Source organism: Hyperolius riggenbachi, chromosome 3, assembly GCF_040937935.1.
Source record: "Hyperolius riggenbachi isolate aHypRig1 chromosome 3, aHypRig1.pri, whole genome shotgun sequence".
In the NCBI taxonomy this organism is placed as follows: domain Eukaryota; kingdom Metazoa; phylum Chordata; class Amphibia; order Anura; family Hyperoliidae; genus Hyperolius; species Hyperolius riggenbachi.
In genome coordinates, this window is record NC_090648.1 from 213,691,609 (window position 1) to 213,712,888 (window position 21,280).

Genomic DNA, 21,280 nt, shown 5'->3' on the forward strand with positions numbered 1-21,280 from the left:
ACATTAGTTTAGGTTACAGACAATATTTAGGGGTGCCATACAGCAAAATGACAATACAGGAATACAAGAAAGACCAGATCATGCAGCACAGTATGAGTACAAGGTAATGCTTAGTCAGTCTTTGGATGGGAGCATGGAGATTAGGCAAGTTAGGTTCACTCAGATGCATAGCATGGGTTCACAGTAATGGAGGTGCATGTTCAGGTAGGACACAAAAGGAGGAGGACCCTGCCCAAAGGCTTACAATCTAGAGAGAGAGGTAAGGACACGGAAGGTAGGGGACCAGAGTTCAGCTGTGGGTTTAGAGCACTTGTGAGGGGTAGTAGGCCAGAGTTAAAAGGTGAGTTTTTAGGGCCTTCTTGAAGATGTTGAAGGAGGGGGCTGCCCTAATGGGTGGAGGTAGGGAGTTCTAGTGTTGGAGCAGCTCTTGAGAAGTCCTGGAGGCGTGCATGGGACTGGGTGATGCGGGGGACGGTCAGGCGAAGTTCATTGGAAGAGCGGAGTGAGCGGCTAGGTGTGTATCTCTGAGTAAGATCAGAAATGTAGGTTGGACTGCTTTTGTGGACAGATTTGTAGGTCAGACACAGTATCTTGAATCTGATTCTGGACTGGATAGGAAGCCAGTGGAGGGATTCACGGAGGGGAGCAGCTGTGGTGGTATTTATTTATTTATTGTATTTATAAAGCACCAACATATTACGCAGCGCTGTAAGTTAGTGAAATCATTTTGTATGAGTATGTCTATTAGCTAGGAATTGTCATTGAGATGCAAATAGAGATGCAAAAAGGTTTCCCACTGTCATCTGTTTTCTTTATCTTAGGGAAGGATTTCGTAAGTTAATAGCCTATGCCGATTACCTACTTTTCACTGTTACAAACCCAGTGACATCTATTCTAAAAATAGAGATGAGATATTATCGGCTTTCAGCAAAGAATCAGATTTTAAAGTTAACACTATTAAATCACAGATTTTAGATATTGGTTGCAGTGGGCACCCCAAGGAATATCTGAAGACTAATTGTAACTTTATGTTAGAATTTACCACAACAAATATCTAGGTGTCAATCTGTGTCTGGACTTAGAAAGGCTCTATCCTTTCAACTTTGCTAATTTACATAACAATTTCCCCCCAAAAGCTTCAATTATGGAATAAACCATATTACAATGTGAATGAAAAAGTTCAAAACGCTCACCCCTATAAATCAAACCAGTGGGTGCAGGATCAGGAAAGCTCTCCGCTTTCATGGGACTTAGGCCCCCTATTTTCTCTCCCCTTTTCTGAACAGTATGTTATGTGTAACTTGAAGCATTAATGTTCCTTCCAGCGGTGACTTTTTACATTACTTTTTAATCTATTTGACTATTGTCATTAATTACAATATCCTCTTATGTATTTATGCATTGTGTGTATTTGTAATGTCTCCTTTAAGGCGATGGCTGGTTGAGGTATAGGGTGTAGTTTGTTCTTCTCCCACCTACATAAAGCCCTCCCCTTTCAGGTTCACTTTTAACTATGATTAAGGGCAGATTGTAAGCCTGACACGCGTTAGTTGAACCTTGTGGTTTTATTGCAACTGTCATGTGGAATCTTTGAATAAAGAACATCAGCATTTTCAACCAATGCCTGGTTTGCAAAACCTTCTGTGTTCACATATTACAATGTGATAGGAAGAGTAGCAATTATTAAAATGATGGTACTCTCAAAGACTATATTCATACTACAGTGTTTGCCAATAATCTTGTCTTTAGGACCAGAGGTTTATACCCCTCTAGTGACCAGGCCATTTTTTACAATTGCGCACTTCACAACTTTAATGGTTTATTGCTCGGTCATACGACTTAGCACCCAGATGAATTTTACCCCCTTTTCTTCTCACAAATACAGCTTTCTTTTGGTGGGAGTTGATTGCTGCTGCGATTGTTAGGTTCTTTTTTTCATATAATGACTATATAATGATAGCATTTTGATAAACCCAAAATATATAGATAAATTATGTAGTAGATGGAAATCTATTTAGTGGTGCATGAAAGTTTTCAAACCCTTTACAAATGTTCTATATTTTATATGACTGTGACCTAACACATTATCTAATTTTCAATACCCAAATTATTTTTGTGAAGATTAGTGGCCGAATAAACAGGATAGAAACGGAGAGTAACAGGCACATTGCACAGTGCACAGTACTGTGCGAATTGACGCAATGCATACAATAAAGCATACAGTACAGGAAAATTATGCTTCACTGCAACTGCAAATGTGCATATTATTGAGGCACCACACTGCATGCATCACATTATTATTCCAATAGATTCCATTGCACCAGGGCCGGATTACTGACCAGGCAACAAAAGCAGTCGCTTGGGGCCCCATTCAGAGTCAAAGGGGCCCCATTAGCACATAAACCAGCCCTTGCCATCCTGTCAGCGGTGGCTGGATGGTATAATGGTTAAAGAGACTCTGAGCAGTGCAGTAACTATGGAAAGATGCATATCATTTTAAAGCTCTCTTTCTCCTCTTTCCAATGATATATAAACAGCTGCTCTATGCCTTTTAGTTTTCGATATTTTCGCGATTGAAATCGCGGCCACTGGACGACTTTTCTCCAAAGTCAGCGGTGGCTGGATGGTATAATGGTTAAAGGGACTCTGAGCAGTGCAGTAGCTATGGAAAGATTCATATCATTTTAAAGCTCTCTTTCTCCTCTTTCCAATGATATATAAACAGCTGCTCTATGCCTTTTAGTTTTCGATATTTTCGCGATTGAAATCGCGGCCACAGGACGACTTTTCTCCAAAGTCAGCGGTGGCTGGATGGTATAATGGTTAAAAGGACTCTGAGCAGTGCAGTAACTATGGAAAGATTCATATCATTTTAAAGCTCTCTTTCTCCTCTTTCCAATGATATATAAACAGCTGCTCTATGCCTTTTAGTTTTCGATATTTTCGCGATCGAAATCGCGGCCACAGGACAACTTTTCTCCAAAGTCAGCGGTGGCTGGATGGTATAATGGTTAAAGGGACTCTGAGCAGTGCAGTAACTATGGAAAGATGCATATCATTTTAAAGCTCTTTTTCTCCTCTTTCCAATGATATATAAACGGCTGCTCTATGCCTTTTAGTTTTTGATATTTTCACGATCGAAATCACAGCCACAGGACGACTTTTCTCCAAAGTTGGCAGCTCGATTCAGCACAATGCAATGAAATATAAGGAACCCAGGGGGATATAATTACAAACATCATGCTGGTAGGTGTGAGGATGTAATGAATTAGTTGTGGGTATGCTTAAAGGCATATCCACAGGCACTGCTTGGAGTCCCTTTAAGGGCTCTGCCGCTGACACAGGAGACCAGGGTTCGAATCTCAGCTCTGCCTGTTCAGTAAGCCAGCACCTATTCAGTAGGAGACCGTAGGCAAGTCTCTCTAACACTGCTACTGCCTATAGGGCGCGTCCTAGTGGCTGCAGCTCTGGCGCTTTGAGTCCACCAGGAGAAAAGCGCGATATAAATGTTATTTGTCTTGTCTTGTCAAATGATGCCGTGCGCTGCTGATTGTCTTCAGAGCCAGGCTCTCCTCCTAGGTCCCCCTCCTGCTACTGTGCGCTCTGCCGCTGCCCACTCCACCCTCCCTTCCCACAGAGAACCACAGCTGCAGCAAGAATGATAGCAGCAGATGGCAAACGCTCACTCACCTATCCAATAGAGATCCCGTCATCTGAAACCCATCTGTCTCTTCTACAGTGCAGCCGCTCGCTCTGAACTTCCTGATTCTCAGATCAGACATGAAGTAGGAAGTAGTAATAGTAGTAGTAACAGAGCGTCAGCACTCTAGAGGAGACAGATGGGCTCCGGATGACGGGACCTCTATTGCTTGGATCGCAATAGGTGAATGTGATTCATCTGGTGCTGTCATTCTCCGCCACTGCGGCTGCCTTCTCTGCTGGACTATCGTATTCACTGGGATGGAGGCTGCATGGTGGCTGTCTAGTTTGGGAGGAAATTGGTTGTTCGGTGGTGGGAGTGGTTATGTAATTCTGTCTGGGGCACGGCTTCCGGTTTGGCGGTGTCCAGAGCTTTCTGCTATTGCCAGGCTGGAGATGCAGGGGGAAAGTGCTGCTGCTGTGATATCTGGCGCCCTCTTCACAGGGGTGCCCCAGCCCCTGAGTGCAAATGTCCCAGCCATTCATCTCTCACTCTGCATTTTGCCGCTGCTATTCCCTGCATTGTGCACCCACAGAGGAAAGTGTGCTGTTGCCCATAGCAACCAGTAGCTCGGCTGCCCAGTGTGTGCGACATATTGCTGTGCAGCTGCATCTTCTGATTCTATTACGACATGATGGGGGGGCCCAAATCAGTTACTTTGCTTAGGGCCCCATTTAGCCTTAATCCGGCTCTGCATTGCACCATACTGCTAACATGTCAATGGGAGGGTACCATAGCATCATGTTAGAAGTGCATTTATACTGTCTGAGGCAACACACTACAATGTGTCAGTTTGAAAGTAGCCTTAAAAGGCCACTATCACAAAAAATTTAACATTTAAAATACCTGTAAACACATACAAATAAGAAGTATGTTTCTTCCAGAGTAAAATGAACTATAAATTACTTTTCTCCTATGTTGCTGTCACTTACAGTAGTTTGTATAAATCTGATGGAACTGACAGGTCTTTGACTAGTACATCTCTTCATGGGAGAGTCTCCGTATTTCATTTATTCGTTACAAAAGCACTTATCTGTACAAAGATGCATGACGCACCTGCACCTGCTAGTGTGCACCTGTTTGCACACTATTCTGGCAATTGGACCGAGCAACTGCTGTTTACTAAGTGGTTTTGAAAATAAAGAAAACCTTGAGAATCCCCCATGGAGAGATGAACTAGCCCAAAACCTGTCAGTTCTGTCAGATATTACTCTAGGATAAATGTACTTCTTATTTATGTGTTTTTATGTATTTCAAATTTTACAACAGTGGTCCTTTATTAATGTTTACAGTTTTCTTCTATGCTACATTTAGGAAGAGGATTTTTTATTCTCATTTTACACTATTGAGAATAAAGTCCACAGTGAATTCTGACAGAACAGACGGCAAAACAGAATGATCTCAATGTTGAAATGTGGATCTTAATTAAATGCTTTCACTTCTCAGCCAAACAAATGTTACTGGTCCGAGAATCTCCATCTAGAGTAAATGTTATACGGAACACAAAAATGTTGTGTTCTCCTTTCTTGTGATGGATAGGTGGAGGGACAGCACATTGTTGTGTATTTTCATTCGTTCTGACCAAACACTTTTGCCTCATGCAGAAAAATTCCATCTGCCTCCATATTTCAAATATGCCTGAAATAAGAGTACCATGGAAACATCTATTGCCAACTGCTTACCTGGCTGTTGTATTAATCCTCTGTGTTTAATACTTAGTGAGCCAGAACAGATACACACATCAGGTAATATAACTCCCCTCTTAAAGGATACGTAAAGCAAAAACGATATGGAGGCTGCCTTAATTATTTCCTTGTACACAGTACCTGTTGCCTGTCGTCCTGCTGATCTTTTATGTAGAGTGAGTTACACACCTGAAACCAGCATGCAGCTAATCCAGGCAAACATCTGATCAGCATGCTTGTTCAGGGTCTATGAATAAAAGTATTGGAGGCAGAGGATCTGCAGGACAGCCAGGTGATTTGTATTGTTTAAAAGGAAATGTATATGGCAGTCACTGTATGACTCTCGCTTCAGTGCCCACATGCAATTCACTTTTTCTCCTGAGTTTTCTCCTAGGTGATATTTTCACAATTTGTTATAAAATGTATTTTAAGCCGGCAGCAAGCAAGTAAATACTCAAAATACATTTAACCACTTAACGACCGCCTAACGCCGATAGGCGTCGGCGAGTCGTTAGTGGTATAGCATGGAAACGGCCGCTCGTACGAGTGGCCTTTCCATGCCAGTTCACGGAGGGTGCCTCCGTGAACAGTGTGCAAGCCGTCGATCGCGTCTCGCACACATAATGTAAACACGCGGGGAAGAAATCCCCGCTGTTTACATCAATACGGCACTGCTACGGCGATCCCTGGCCTCTGATTGGCCGGGGATCGCCGTCATTTGATAGGCTGAAGCCTATCCTATCCGCTCAGTGGGGAAGGGAGAGGAAGGGAACGGAGGTGAGGGCAGAAAAGGCTGCGGAGGGGGGCTTTGAGGAGCCCCCCCCCCCGCAAATCAATAATAGCCAGCGGCGATCAGACTCCCCCAGCAGGACATCCCCCTAGTGGGGAAAAAAGGGGGGGGGAAGTCTGATATCCCCGGCACATACCTGATCGGTGCTGCGGGCTGTAGAGCCCACGCAGCACCGATCACTGGAAAATCCCCTGGTCCTTAAGTGGTTTTAATAGTACTTTTTCACCAACTTTTGGGTACTTTTTCAATCCTAAAATGCTGAAAAGTTAGTTTAAAGAGAAGATGAGAATGATCTCCTAGTAGATCTATCTCAGGTGAAAAAGTTAATTGCATATGGGCCCAGGTGTCCTTTAATCTACTGGTTGTATGCTTGTTATTCATCTCTCATAATGCATTAAAGCAAAAGATCAACAAGTAAGCCAGGCCACTGCCATTTTAGCAGAGACATAAAAGTTTCTAACTCAGCTAGAGAAGGTAAATGAGATGCTAATCAGATTGGCGTGCATGCAAATTACATGCAGCTTGGAATTGAGCCAATGAAATAACAGCCTGCATACAGGCTGGAATTATTAACATCTCGGCAATGATACCGCTGCTGCTAATGTTATAGCCAAACCCCTATCCTAATCCCTCACATTAATCTACCTACCCTGCTGCAATCTGTGTGGCTGCAGTGTAGCCAAACGGTTTACTGCTCTGATTGGTGGCCCCTACCACTCTGTACACTTGGCTATGTCATAGTTGAGCCCAGCGCCTATAGCTGAGCATCTGCATCAAATAGATCCACTTGGAGGCCCCATAGCTGCAAATTTGCATTGTGGTCTACGGAGGCGTCATATTACAGCAAGTTCCTGAGCGCCAATAGCTTTTGCTTCAGTATGTGGTAAGAACAAGCTGCTTACAACAGTGTCAAAAAAAAGTAAAAAGAATAATAAGAACTGTTATGGAAAAAATATAAATGTGTTCACATAACATATACATCTGTGGTTATGTGTTGGGTGAACTGTTGTATCAGAGCTATGATTGGAGAAACCGTCTCATCACTAAAGGTGAAGAAATACTCTGTTAGTAAAGTTGTTAAAGAAAAATAAATGTGCTGTCAGTATTTATTAGATATGTTAGTGATTTCCAGTAAATGAGGGTGTGAGCTAAAACAGCTACGTCAGATACAAACAGTGCAAGTTTCTTATCACGGTAGCTAGCAAGTGTTGAAGTTCTCACTTAAATTAATGAATTAAGCGTTCATCATTAAGTTGCAGTACCATTCACTAATTAATGTGGATGAAACCACATCCTATTCAAGCTAATTTGCTTAAAACTCTGCAGGCTTTCATATTAGTAACTAACGAAGGAAACCTTGGCAAGGGTGGCTGTGCTGTAATAGTGCACTTTTTAATGCCTATCATAGTAAATTTGCAATAAATTACCGTTGCACAAAGTTTTGTGTATTGCTAATCTGTACATTTTGCAATAAGTATTATTAGCAGAACCTGACTGACTGGCTGGCAAACAATCTCTTTCTTTTGATAATTTTACTTGACAGAATACTGTCCTGACTCCTCCCCCTATTCAATTATCAGTTACATGAGGTAGTCATGAAGGAGCAGTGAAAGGACATCAGCTAGTCAACTAACTAGTCTCTGCCAGTGAGGACAAATTACTTGACCCATTCCACCTACTTCCTGTACTAGTAAGAAAAAAGTGTTGTTGCCAGCACTGCAGCGTAGCAGAGTCTCAGGCAGGGGTCACACTTGTCGGCTTTCGTGCGCGTTTTCTGAACAGAAAAACTGTTTTCAACTGAGAACTCATGTTAATCAATGAGCTAGGTCACACTTGAATGCAGATTTCGCGCGCAGAAAAAAAACTGACATCTTGCGCAATTTGTCAGTTTTCTCTATAAATTACATTAGCTGTTGTAAGGCAGGGGTTATACTTGTCTTTCAGTTTTCTGAAAAGTGTAGAAACTGAAAGACAAGTGTGACCCCTGCCTAGTGATAGGAATGTGAAGATCAACTCTGCTGACCAAAAACAGTTAATTTCACAGCAGCGCAGGGAGTAGCTGGAGAGTGACTGTCATTTATTAGCTGGGACACACCCATTCTGCTTTCTGCAGGTTTTTCTGGGTCATGTGACTAACTTCTCCCAAAAAATAATTTCTCTAGATCTGTCCATCAAATATGTGAATTCTGTGACTAATGGCACACTCTCCTTGTACAGCTTTACTATCAATGAAAAATCTAGGAGGGTGAAGCATTTATTAAATTGTATTGTAAGAACATTCCACACAAATATGGAGAGAACATACAAACTGCATATGCACTGGACCAGATCTTGACCAGGAGCCCAGTGCTGCACGGCGAGAGTGCTATGCACTATGAGACTGCTGCATGCTGCTATTTTAAAAAGACAGGAAAATCAAAATCAATTAAGGATGGACTAATTTTAAAACATTTGACAACACTGAAGTATAAGTACACAGTATAGGGCCACTTTTCCTCAAGAAGCTGAAAGTGATGAAATCGCCACTTGTCAGCTGCTGCCATGAACTGGCTGGGTGCTTGCTAGCGCTCAGCACTGGCGATGGATAAGCGTCCTCCCTATGGATTTGCATCTGAGCATGGCGGTTTGCTGCCTGGTAACAGGGGTGGTGTTGCCAAATAATGCCATTCAGCTGTATGTAATTGTAGCCAAGTGGTGCTTGTAGCTGGAAGCTGGGAGGCTGACCTGCCCAACAAGCAAGCAGTTGAACTGCTCCTGGAAAAGAGACCTTAGGGATTGTGTACTCAACCCTTTGTCTTCTGTTCAATTGTCATATAAACTTCGTTTTAATGCAGGTTGACTGCAGTTTGAGGTCTGTTGCTAAGTTTGATAGGTGTACATTGTGCTGCAGACTGGTCATAAAACTCTAAACTACATGTGTGTTGGTGGTGTGAGCTCCAAAAACAGTGATTATTTCTGTACAGAGAAAACCCCCCCGCTGAAATGTAAAAAATGGGATGTTTGGCATGTTTACATTCCGGCAGTATGAGATCTTGTTTAAATGGTGAACAACAATCCTGTCAGGCACAGTGAATGCCATATGTCCATTATATCTTGCCTGCTTGACTAAACTGTCAACTTCTAATTCTCACTATTGCTAATAATAGCAGAGCAACAACTGAGATTAAAGTAGCTGCTACCACAATGTGTTTCTGGCTTGTAAAGATATGTCACTGAATGTGTATCTGTTGCTTTTTGATCAGTGTGAAGCGTAATCAGTTTTATCCTCCTCATTCATGTGTCTTTGTTGTCTTCATGTGTCTTTGTTGTCTAGCTTTAATCATTGGTTAATCATTTTTGATACACTGGGACAGAAATAAATACAATGCGATATGCAGGAAATCCAGCTCTATGTCGCATTTTATTGTCCAATAATCTGACATTGTTCTCCTCATATCTCCTTAATTATGGAAACATAAAAAGTAAATATTGTTTGTAATTTCTTTAAAAATAATTGCAATGATTGTACAGTTGCTAATTTTATGTATTCATCTATTCATTTGATTTGCATCCTGTGTACTACATGAAGGCAGGCAATATACTGTACATGTTGTACTGCACTGCAAAGGCAAGTATGTACTATACTTGGTCCAAAGTGAGAGGATACATGAAAAACACGTCCATACGTGTTTGTTGCACATTTCATCTGCAAGACATAGATATTAATATGGAACTGGCTCCTGCTTTTTTTGAAACCTGCTGTTTTCAGAGGTACACAGGCAGCTTCAGGAATTTGCTCTCACCCAGACACCAACTGCCTAACTTGCGATTGGTGTTCAATCCTGATGTGGTCCTGGTCTGAGCTATCATGTTCTTTCGCATAGGACTAAATAATCCATTTCTCATGAACCCCATTTGCATACAGGATTATTTGTGTGCTCAAATAGAAAATCCTCCCCTTAGTCCAATCCATTGCCACAAAGTTGGAGTCACACAATTCTATACAGTGTTATTGTTTGCAGTGGACACCACTGAAATCGATGGGCATGAGTCAACCACGAGACAAATCTCTCTCTAATCGAATCTGATTAGAGAGAGATCTGTCAGCTGTCCATACACTGCAGGCCGATTCCCGATTGATTTCAGCATGAAATCTCTTGGAAATCAGCCGTGTGAGCCACTGCTGTCATCTCTAAAGTTTAATGTGCTCTCCCCAGTGCTCTATACATTATTTATTTATTTTTATTTATTTATTGTATTTATAAAGCGCCAACATATTACGCAGCGCTGATTACCTGTCCTCTGCTTGTCCCCCGCTGGCTCCAGGCCCAGTCCTTGCTCCTTGCATAAATACATGGGCCGCTACTCGGCAACCACGTGGGGCGCGTGTATGAAGCAAGGACTGCACCCGAGGCCAGCGGAGGACAAGCGATGGCCATGGACAGGTAATGTATAGTGCACTGGGCACTGAGGGGGCCAGTACACATTAGGGAGTTTTGTCCCACAGCATTGGGAGTGTTGTTGCATTTGTCGCTTGTCCCAATACTGGTCGCATTGTCGATCGGGCAATACACTTGGCAGCACCGATTTTCATCCGATTATAATAATCGAATCGGATGATCAATTGCCCGCCAAGTTGCCTGCTGTATGGCCACCTTAAAGGAATACTATCGATTCACATATTTTTTTCAATTGACACAGGAATTGTTTGGGAAGTGCTGCTAAGTACTGGTGTAAACATTTTAGTAGCAACTTCATTGATTACTGTTAGCAAAATACTTTCAAACTTTACTGACGCCAAAACTGATGGCTGACTGAGCCATGAGGAGAGGGGAAATTCCCCTCACACTTGATCAGTTAACTCTATGTATAGCTCTGTGTGTGACAGAGAGAACAGCTGCAGCTCCTGTGTCCTGTGCTTCTGACTGAAGTGTCTGAAGAGAGCAGAGGAAATGTAACTAATTGTCACAGCTTTTCATACTGTTTTTTTTCTTTCAGAGTTTGATATGTTTGATATTTGCTTTCTGTAGTCTGATATGCAACTCTGGCTGTGCATTGAAGTAGACACCCCTTCTGCAATTGATTTGTCCCAATATAGCTAAATCCTACCCTCAATAAATTACAGCTTTTGCCTCTGATATTTAACATGAAAAGTAGGAAAATGTTTACACAGCTACTTAGACATAATTTGCACACTGTCATTTTAGAACACTTAGGTATCGATAGTATTCCTTTAATAAGCTCTTGCCTTTGCTAGACAATGACGAGCATCCTAATAGAAGTGATTGCTCAACATGTGCAGCTTATCACTTTGGTCACAGCCGCTCTTCTGCTAATCTTATTGGTGTAGTCATTTGGCTCTTTTTGTATCCCAGCACACAGTGGATGGAGAACTTAACCATTGGCATATTGTAGTCCAGCACCAATGGCTGCCTCTAGGGGCAGCATTTTTACTGTAGTCCGGGATGGCGTTATCCCCTTTTTGGCCAATGATGTGATCACTGCTGGCCCCATGCTCTGCCACTTAAAATAATTATGTGAGCGCATTTGGGCTCAGTGCTTATTTGTACTTCTCGGACAGCACACCTATCTTGCTTCAATGGCTGTGCCAGGTCCAGTCCGTGTGGCTAGCACAGACTTGTTATAGACCACAAGAAAAAAATGACTAGCACTGGCCGTTTTTAAAAAAAGCAGGTTGTTTATTCACCAAAAATGTGAACAGAACATCGCCTTGACTTCCAGAATGTAACTATAGTTCAATAGTAATAATAGCTTGCTATCACTTGACAAAGAACGGTTGATCCGCTCGAAATGGCGACTGTCCGTTGTGAGCAGATTGGGCTGCAATGAAGGCGTAACCTATGTCTGAGGAGATCTTCATCCATTTGTATGCAGCAAAGAGCTATTATTACTATTGAGCTATAGTTACATTCTGGAAGTCTCTGGATGTCATGGCGATGTTTTGTTCACATTTTTGGTGAATAAACAACCTGCTTTTTTAAGAAATGGCCAATGCTGGTAATTTTTTCTTGTGGTCTTTTGGGCTAAGTGCTATGAGCACCATTGCTGGATTTAACCCAACATGGCGCTAGGCTATTTTGATCAAAGTAACAGACAAAGTCTTGACACTTTAATCTCCTTTGGTATGTAATTACGCTGGCACGAGAGCGATGGGTGCGGAGCTTCAGCGTTGTATCCTTGCACCAGTGTGAGGAGGTAGACACCCTAATGGATCCCCACTGCGCAGCACCCAATGATCACCCTTATCCCTCCTGCAGAGCAGAAAAATGTAAGATCTGGGGAGATGCGGGTTTTTGCAAAAATGAATTGGCTAAAATGAAATGGATTATGCCACACAGTGCTTCACATGGGACTCATCCCCTGTGAAGACAGACTGGGTCACCCACCAAGCCGCCTCTGTCAGTTAATTTTACTTAAAGTGGACCCAAATTAAAAATACAAGATTTCAGAAATAAAATGTATTTTCTAAATAATAATAATAAATAGCAGCCTTTTTTCAGCTGCATGATGACAAATATAAAATATTTTACATTTAGTGGAGAAACCCCTCCCTTCCTTTAGAATTGCCGGACAGAATCCGGCAAAATGCTGGTGTAGGTAGTGTCCAGCAATGGAGGAATTGCTAATGGCTGCCACCTGTATAACCCTAGTAATGAAAAGAGAAGGGTGAAAAGCATGCACTGAAATGCTCATAGGCTTGAAGGAGTGTTTATTTATCTTTGTATGTGTCAGAGTGGTGCAACTAGATATTTTGAATTAAAAAAATGTTTGGTTTGGGTCCACTTTAAGTGGTGATGAGTAAAAAATACTCCCAGGAGGAAAACTATTTTACCTACTGGGTGTGGCTTATTAGAATTTTTTCTTTATCATTATTAGCAGCTTATGTGACTTTCTGCATTGTATTTGTTGGCACCATTGTAGAAACCAGAATTAATGGTTCATTAAAGTCAGAAATTGACGAAGTTCATCAGTTGAAAAAGGTGGCATGATAAAGTATCACAATCAGTACTAGGCTAATATACTGCAGAGCTTAGTCTAGGGAGATTGCATGGCTGTGTGTGTGAATTTATCCACATGTTGGTAAATAGGAGTAGCTGAAATAGCCAATCCAATTAATTAGAAGCGTTGTCAGCATACTTGTGATAATGAAGTGTAGCTTGTATCAATAATTGTAAACATGAATATAACAGGTTTGATCTAGATAACATGGACTATACTGATCAGGCATGTGTACTTGTCTTATACTGTAGGCCCTTTACCATCTCTGTCTGTAGTTATTCTGTTCAGCAACACTGTCTCACCACATAGCAAAGGTTACGCAGCTCACGCTCTCTCTCGGTCAGGAAGCTATGTCAATAATATGCCTCTTTCTAGTTCCATGAAACAATCTGTGCAGAGTGATAAGTGAGCGACTGTTTAGCACAGACACCTGCCAGAACTGTCATTAATATATTCTGGGCACAGATGGTGTTTTATTTAGGGGTTCCATCTGGAGAGAAAAGATTTCCTGCTCCCTCCCCTCCACCAAACCTTCCCGTTTTCATCTCTTTGCCTGTGTTAACTACTTCACCTCTTTCAATCACATCTTTTAGAGAAGCACTAAACATGAACCCTAGTTTTCATAAACCTTCTCCTAGCTGACTGACAGTGTGACTCATCTGGGGCACCTGAAGTGGAATTTGTGCTGCACAGAAGACAGTCTGTTCTGGAACCTGCTCTTTGCCCCCCCTGTCACTCTTCATTCAATTGATTACAGAAGATGTCTCACCAACCTTGCACTATTTTAAAGTAAACCTGTCAGTTTAAAAAAAAAAAACATAAGTTAGATGCTTACCTCGGTAGAGAGAAGCCTCTGGATCCTCTCAGAGGCTTCTCTCGTCCTCCTCAAGATCTCCGATCCAGTGCTAAAACCCTCTGGAAGTTCATGGTTGCACACCCATCCGTGAACCAGCATGGGCAGGCTGTGCAGAACATGTTGCACCTTCGCATTAGCATGGAGTGGCTCAGCAGAAAAAGCAGAGCCAAATGTGCTACTGCGCAGGTGCAGAGTGTTCCTACGCAGTGTGGCCATGCTCGTTCATGGATGGGAGCACAGCTGCACGCACTCTTCAACAAGCCCTTGTGGAAGAAGTACAGGGGGTCCCAGGGCTGGGTCGATGAAGGCGAGGGTGATGGGGAAGCCTCTGGATTATTAATGCAGGGGAAGCACCACTTGTTTTCCAGTTAGAGCCACACACATTAAGGGGGTAACGTGCATGTTGCTATGGTAACACATGCATTAACATAGCAACACCCACATTATTGCGGTAATGCACGTGACACTATTAGGTTAACAGGAGGTGTTCCCTTGGCGTTAGTACTTGTAGCATTTCCGCACGCTCCTTGTGCGTGAAAACTTCACCGCCGTTTAGTGCATCAGGACATTTTCAATGCAAATTTTTACTACAGTAGTTGTTTACTACCTTTCACATATAGAATTAACCAAATAGCAAATCTGGCCAGGATGCTGAAACATTTCACTAGAACTGCAGGGATGTGTCAGACAAAATGCTGATTTCAACACATGACATCCTAATTGGTATTTAGTTTTGCTCAGCTTGTGCTTAATTAGTGTTTAGTTTTGTTCAATTTGTGGTTAATTAATACATAGTTTTTCAAGTTTGTCAGTGTATCGCAATTCCCTCTCTAGAAATGAGTAGCTGTTCAGAATGTACAGCCAGTTCTTGTGCCCAGTACTGTGCACTTTATATTCCCTCCTGCAGGCAATGACCTGATAAGAAAGCACTCCTCTGTAACTGGCTTATCCACTTACACACTTCAGATTTTCATTACAACACAAGCCGAAATGTCAGTACCAGGGGATAATATATGTGTCACATGAGGTCCAAAGGACAGAAGCCTTATGAGCAGGGCCGACCTTAGGTTTCACAGCGCCCTGAGCGAAACCTGATTTTTGTGCCCCCTTCATCCTCTTCCTGCGTGCGCGCACACACGCACTCACACACATAGGGCCATATGCAATTCACCTCTTCTCCTGAGATATCTCCTAGGACAGTGGTTAGCAACCATGTTGACGTCGTGACACATCATGCCAAATGCTCAGATCTCCGTGACACGTCACATATGTATATTAGAAAAAATACTATTAATAACCACGAATGGATGGAAAGTGTGCATTATCCTGAAGGCTAGAACCTTTCAAGAATATTAATAAAAACAATCAGTGGGACAGTTAGCCCCCCCCCCCCCCCCCCTTCATTTAGAATGATAGCACAGCACCGAAAATTTGCACCACGCGTTATAGCCGCAGTGCTCCCCCCCAAAAAAAACAGCCCCCGATCTCATCTCAATATAGGTTGCCAAGCATAGGTGCCCCCAGTATAGGAAGTCAGTTGAAGGTCTCCATCGCCCCCATAGGTAGCCAGGCGTAGGTGCCTCCAGTATAAGCCAAGGGATGAGCAGCACAAACCGAATTTTATGCAATACTATGCAAAGCATGCACGCAGCACTGGAGAACCCCAATCTCCATAAGAATTATATAAATACAGAGGGTGCTGCAGCACACAACAGGAAAACAGTGACAGGGGCTCTTGGTTACGCTTTATTAAGCTCACCAACTGCAGTGCCTCCAGTATAGGTAGCCATGTGTTGGTGCCCTCAGTAAAGGTAGCCAGCTATAATTGCCCCAGTATAGGAAATCAGGTGTAGGTGCTCTCAGTATAGGTAACCATCTATTAGGCGCCTCCTTGGAAGCTGGCGCCCTGAGCGACCGCTCTGGTCGCACAGGTCAAAGGCCAGCTATGCTTATGAGTAAGTACCTAAAACGTCTGTCATGAAAGTTAAAATATCAATTTATTTGTATAGCTAAAAACATATACGGTATACATAAGAGAAACAAAGTGTCAGTGGTTCTGCCAGACTGGAGTAAGTTACAGGTACAGTGGAGGGCTTCTTTGCTGATTTCTCCACCTCCGTCTCTCCGTCTACTAGACCTGTGCGGGAGGATTATTCTGTCTGGTTACAGAAAATTATCCTTACTACACAATCCCAGAAAATATAAAAAGGCTGAAATCCATACGTCTGTGGTACAAACTGGTAATAAGAGCCATAAGGTAAAAAATATCAATGGGAACACATGTAAGGGAAGAACTCTCCTATACAGTTCAGATGCAAATGCAGTGTCTCAACCGGTGCTCTTTTTCAGTTAGACCTTCAAAGTACTGCCATAAATGGAGCATATAAGTAGAACATAAAGGGGCTGCACAATATATACAGTAACGTGTCTCACTTCAACATGTTTCACCCAAATTGGGCTTCGTGAGGAGTACAACAGACAAAAATGATCAGTGTTAACATATGGAAAATACCTATAGCCTATATGCTGCTATAGATTTTGTTGACTTTAGGTCCACTTTAAAGGACCACTGTCGCAAAAAATGTAACATTTAAAATACATGTAAACACACATATTATTATTATTATTCAGTATTTATATAGCGTGTACATCTTCCGCAGCACTTTACAGAGTATATATAGTCTTGTCACTAACTGTCCCTCAGAGGAGCTCACAATCTAGTCCCTACCATAGTCATATGTCTATATTGTGTAGTGTATGTATTGTAGTCTAGGGACAATTTAGGGAGGAAGTCAATTAACTTATCTGTATGTTTTTGGGATGTGGGAGGAAATCTGAGTGCCCGGAGGAAACCCACGCAGACACAAGGGATAACATACAAACTCCTTGCAGATGTTGACCTGGCTGGGATTCGAACCGGGGACCCAGCGATGCAAGGCGAGAGCGCTAACCACTACACCAGTGTGCAGCCCATACAAATAAGACGTACATTTCTTCCACAGTAAAATGAGCCATAAATTACTTTTCTCCTATGTTGCTGTCATTTACAGTAGGTAGTAAAAATCTGACAGAACTGAAAGGTTTTGGGCTAGTCCATCTCTTCATGGGGGATTCTCAGCATGGCCTTTATTCTTTATTAAGACACTTCCTAAAAAGTATTTGTATAGTACAAAGATTCTGGCCAGCCTTCCTGCTTGCTTTCACACATTTTTGGCAGTTGGATGGAGCAACTGCCATTCACGAAGTGCTTTTGAAAATAAAGAAAACCCTGAGAACCCCCCTCCCCCCCCCCCCCCAAGAGCAGATAGGCTACTCCAAAACTTGTCGGTTCTGTCAGATTTCTACTACTTATTGTAAGTGACAGCAACATAGGAGAAACATCATTTATGGCTCATTTTAGTCTGGAAGAAATGTACTTCTTATTTGAATGTGTCTACATGTATTTAAAATTTAGCAATTTTCACGATAGTGGTCCTCTTATGTCCTTATATTTACAAGAAAGATTTGCGGGTTGGGTGTGCATTCTAGATATATAGCATTGCATCTGAAGTGAGTAATATAAAGGTAGAGCACAAAATGCACAGTGAATGGTTTACCAGGATGCCGGAGGATGGAGTAATGTGAAATGGCATTTATATTTACTCACTTAGGTGAGGATTAACGTGGGGATAAATACTGAATATATAGACTAGTGAGAAGATTTTAGTTTAGCAGCAGCTTCAGAAGTACATAATCTCCTCAGGTCTAAAGATCCAGACACATTTCCCTGGATGTGGACATGAAAAGAAGGCCTAGAACTGCTAATCTGTGTGCTTCTCTCTGTATATAATGTGTACAGATTATAGATTCCCCAGTTCTGTGTACAGGAAGAAAGATGCTTAGAGCTATTGTCAGTGGCGTAGCTAAGGAGCTGTGGGCCCTGATGCAAGTTTTACAATGGGGCCCCCCTAGTGCTCTATACATAACAATTGATACGGCGCACCAAAACCTGCCAATGGCAACTACAGTGTCAGAGGTGCAGGAAGGAGATGGGGAACAGTTTGTTAATGATTACCACCATTCAAAGCATGTATACAAGTGATTATTATGAGCACAGGACCAAAATAGAGCTAATACTGTAGTTGAGGGAGGGCCCTTTGGGGCCCCCCTGGCCCAAGGGCCCCGATGCGGTCGCTACCTTTGCACCCCCTATTGCTACGCCCCTGGCTATTGTAGAAGTGATGGGGAACTTTTTGACACATGTAATATATTCATGCAACTGCCTGTGACAAATTGAGACAGATGGTCTTTGAATAACAAGCTGAGTAGATTTCCTGAATGCAAGGCAAATTAAAAGCCACAGATGTGACATGATATTTAAGAGCAAAGTATGACAAAAACTACTTGACCTTTTCCCACTATGTAGACTATGGAAGGGGTGCCTTTGTCTGGGATACATCAATTTCCACTACATTCATCCCCATGGGCTAATTTATTGCTAATTTATTGAGTGCTCGTCAAGTTCTGGAATCTGATTGGACAGTGTGGTATCGGGCAGCTCATTCCTCTCACACTACAGCAAAGCCTTCTGTGTGTGTCTTACCGTTCCTTGTTGTAAAGAGGAGCTGTAGTGAAAATAACATAATGAATAAAATTGATTATTGTTTACAATAGTCATTTATAGATTAATTAGTCAGTGTTTGTCCATTGTAAAATCTTTCCTCTCCCTGATCTACATTCTGTAATCCAGGCTTTCTCAACCAGGGTTCCTTTAGGACTGTGCAGGGGTTCCTTGGCATTTTCCCCCATCATGGAGGAAGTATAATAGAGCTCACTATAATAGGGGGTACAGTAAAAAGAAGCACTAAATTGGAGGTCAGAATAATAATGAACACATTAATAAAAAGCAATAGGAAAAGGAGACAGTATAATGAGTGGCAGTGTAATGGGGGTAGTGAAATAAACAGCCACACCTACTTTTAAAGACCATGCCTCCTGCAAAATAAATTCAGGGGTTCCTCAGGATCCAAAAATTATTTGCAGGGTTCCTCCAGGGTAAAAAGGTTGAGAAAGGCTGCTGTAAAACATAGTTACTCTCCATGGTTCATAAAGAAGACAGTGTTTGGGAGGGCCCAGATTTGCTGCCAGTTAATGGGCTTGTTGGGGGTGTTGAAAAAGAATGGCAAGCTTCTACTCCGTGCAAACAATTACCAGTTGTAAAAATCCATAGATGGCAGCAATTTGAAGCGGAAAGATAAGTTTTAATAACCATAAATAAAATACAAAAAACATTTGTGGAGCACTTACACTATACATTTACAACACTTTTTAAAGTAAAGCAACTTTCACTTGGTTCCTAGATGCAGCGGTTCCCAAGCAGAGAAAGGACACTAATCCGATTCACAGTAAGCATAGAGAACCATTTTGGTCAGAAATGTGCCAACCTAGATCAAGTGGAACATTTTCTTTAACGAGAAAACAAAACTGTGCAGCTGCTCATGTACTGCATTGCAATAACTTTCCAAAAGAAAGTATCAGAATCATTTATTTCTCCAAGTACAAAGGAGTTGTACCTGGAATTGGTTTCGGCTCATACAGGTTCCGGAAGGAGGGTGGATGGATGGATGGGAAAAAAATGTCTGAAAGCCAAGAGCTGAGGCTGCCATACTACGGTGCCACCAGTCGCACTTGGCAATCACCTATTATCCCTAAATAATAGTATTGAGTGAGAGTGAGACCTGTACAGCTTCCTTGGCATCCCTGTAAGCAGGGTCAGTGCTTCCCTCGGGGTAAAAACTGGGCAATATCCCAGTGCCCCCAAGCCAGCTGCTGGGGCCCCCTAGGTCTCCTCCCTACTCTATTGTGCTCCCCGAGGTCCTTGCAGAGTTTTCGGCACCATAGTGACTCACCTGTTCCTGCCCGCGTGCTCCTCCAGTAGTCGGTGCATTCCCGTTTTCATCCCCACTGGCTGCATCTTCTCAGTGACTCTGCTGCATATAACATAATTCCATGTGCCAGGACTACATCATATTTACATGCAACAGGAGCATGTAACTCTGCAGCAAACTCTAAAACAAACACACACCACAAACCTCCCTTAGGGTGAGGTCTATTTAATGGAAGCTTACTAATGAAACTTACCATTTACTGGCAAAAGAACACTGTCATGTAAAGCAGGTCCATGGAACAATATCTCAATACAAGTGTAATGATATAAAACGGAGTGAAACCTATTTAAAAAGTTGGTTATTTCAGTTTGTAGTGTTAAAATACTAATGTAGCCCAAAAAAAACCCTATACCAAAATGTGTTCATTGATATTTTTATTTTTCTCAAAAGAAATCAAAGGGAATCTGGACCCAAGAAGCTGTACTGATGACTGGACACAGGAAGCAGCAAACCCCATGAAGAATGCTGGGATTGGAATACATGAAGTCCCATCTAGCGCTCACATTCTTCATGTTATCAGTGTACAGAAGGAGTTATATTAGTAAACTTATTAACCTCTTCTCCACCGATGCATCGTGTATCTACACCCCTCTGGATTGGTGAATGGGAACTTGTGTTTACAAAGCCGATCAAACTGCCCATAGTGAATGATCACCAGCATCAACATGATGCCTGTGGTCATTCACAACAAAGTGAAAATAAACACACCCAGACTACAGTGTGGGGTCATCTAGTGGACAAAAAATAAAACCATTAGTGATGAAGTGGTTAAGAGAGTTTCAGGGATTCAACCATTTTTGCCAGACTGTGAGAGGATACTTTCTCATCTTATCAGAGAAATAAAAAAGCTGACAAATAGTTAACTGGTGCTGCTAAAATTAAATACAAGTCTGTAATAAAGTGTTACAAATTTCTGCTCATTGTTTACTTTGTTAAGGGTGATTGTGGTACTTTAAGTGAACCTGTTCGGAAGGAAATATGGAGGCTGCCATCTTTGTTCCTTTAACAAATACCAGATGCAGGGGTGTCAGGATGATTGTATGGCTTCAGAAGTGTCTGAGTCAGAGCAGGTAACTTCTAGCAATGATTTGATGCGCTGCCCACACAAGAGTAATTCGGGGAACCGGCAATCGTCAGACTAGGAATTACATCTCCCTCCGAGTTTCTGCTCTGGAAGCTTAACGGCAGCAGGGAGAGCCGTCATTCGGCTCACCCTCTGCCCAACTCACCAGCGGCCGCACAATATGTGCACGTCTGAGCCCCACCTGGAACAATCATGTAGATGGTGAAGGTAGACTTGAGTCGGAATAACTAGTCAACATA

General features: G+C 42.3%; 1 protein-coding gene across 1 annotated transcript in view; it reads left to right on the forward strand.

Annotated features, from left to right (window-relative positions):
• LMAN1L (lectin, mannose binding 1 like) overlaps positions 1-20,871 on the forward strand; it is a 111,268-nt gene extending 90,397 nt beyond the window's left edge. Inside the window, exon 14 of the mRNA XM_068273606.1 lies at positions 20,348-20,871. Coding sequence (XP_068129707.1) covers positions 20,348-20,384 — 37 coding nt within the window. The 3' untranslated portion in view covers positions 20,385-20,871. The remainder of the gene's footprint in view (positions 1-20,347) is intronic.
• The last annotated feature ends 409 nt before the right edge of the window (positions 20,872-21,280 follow it).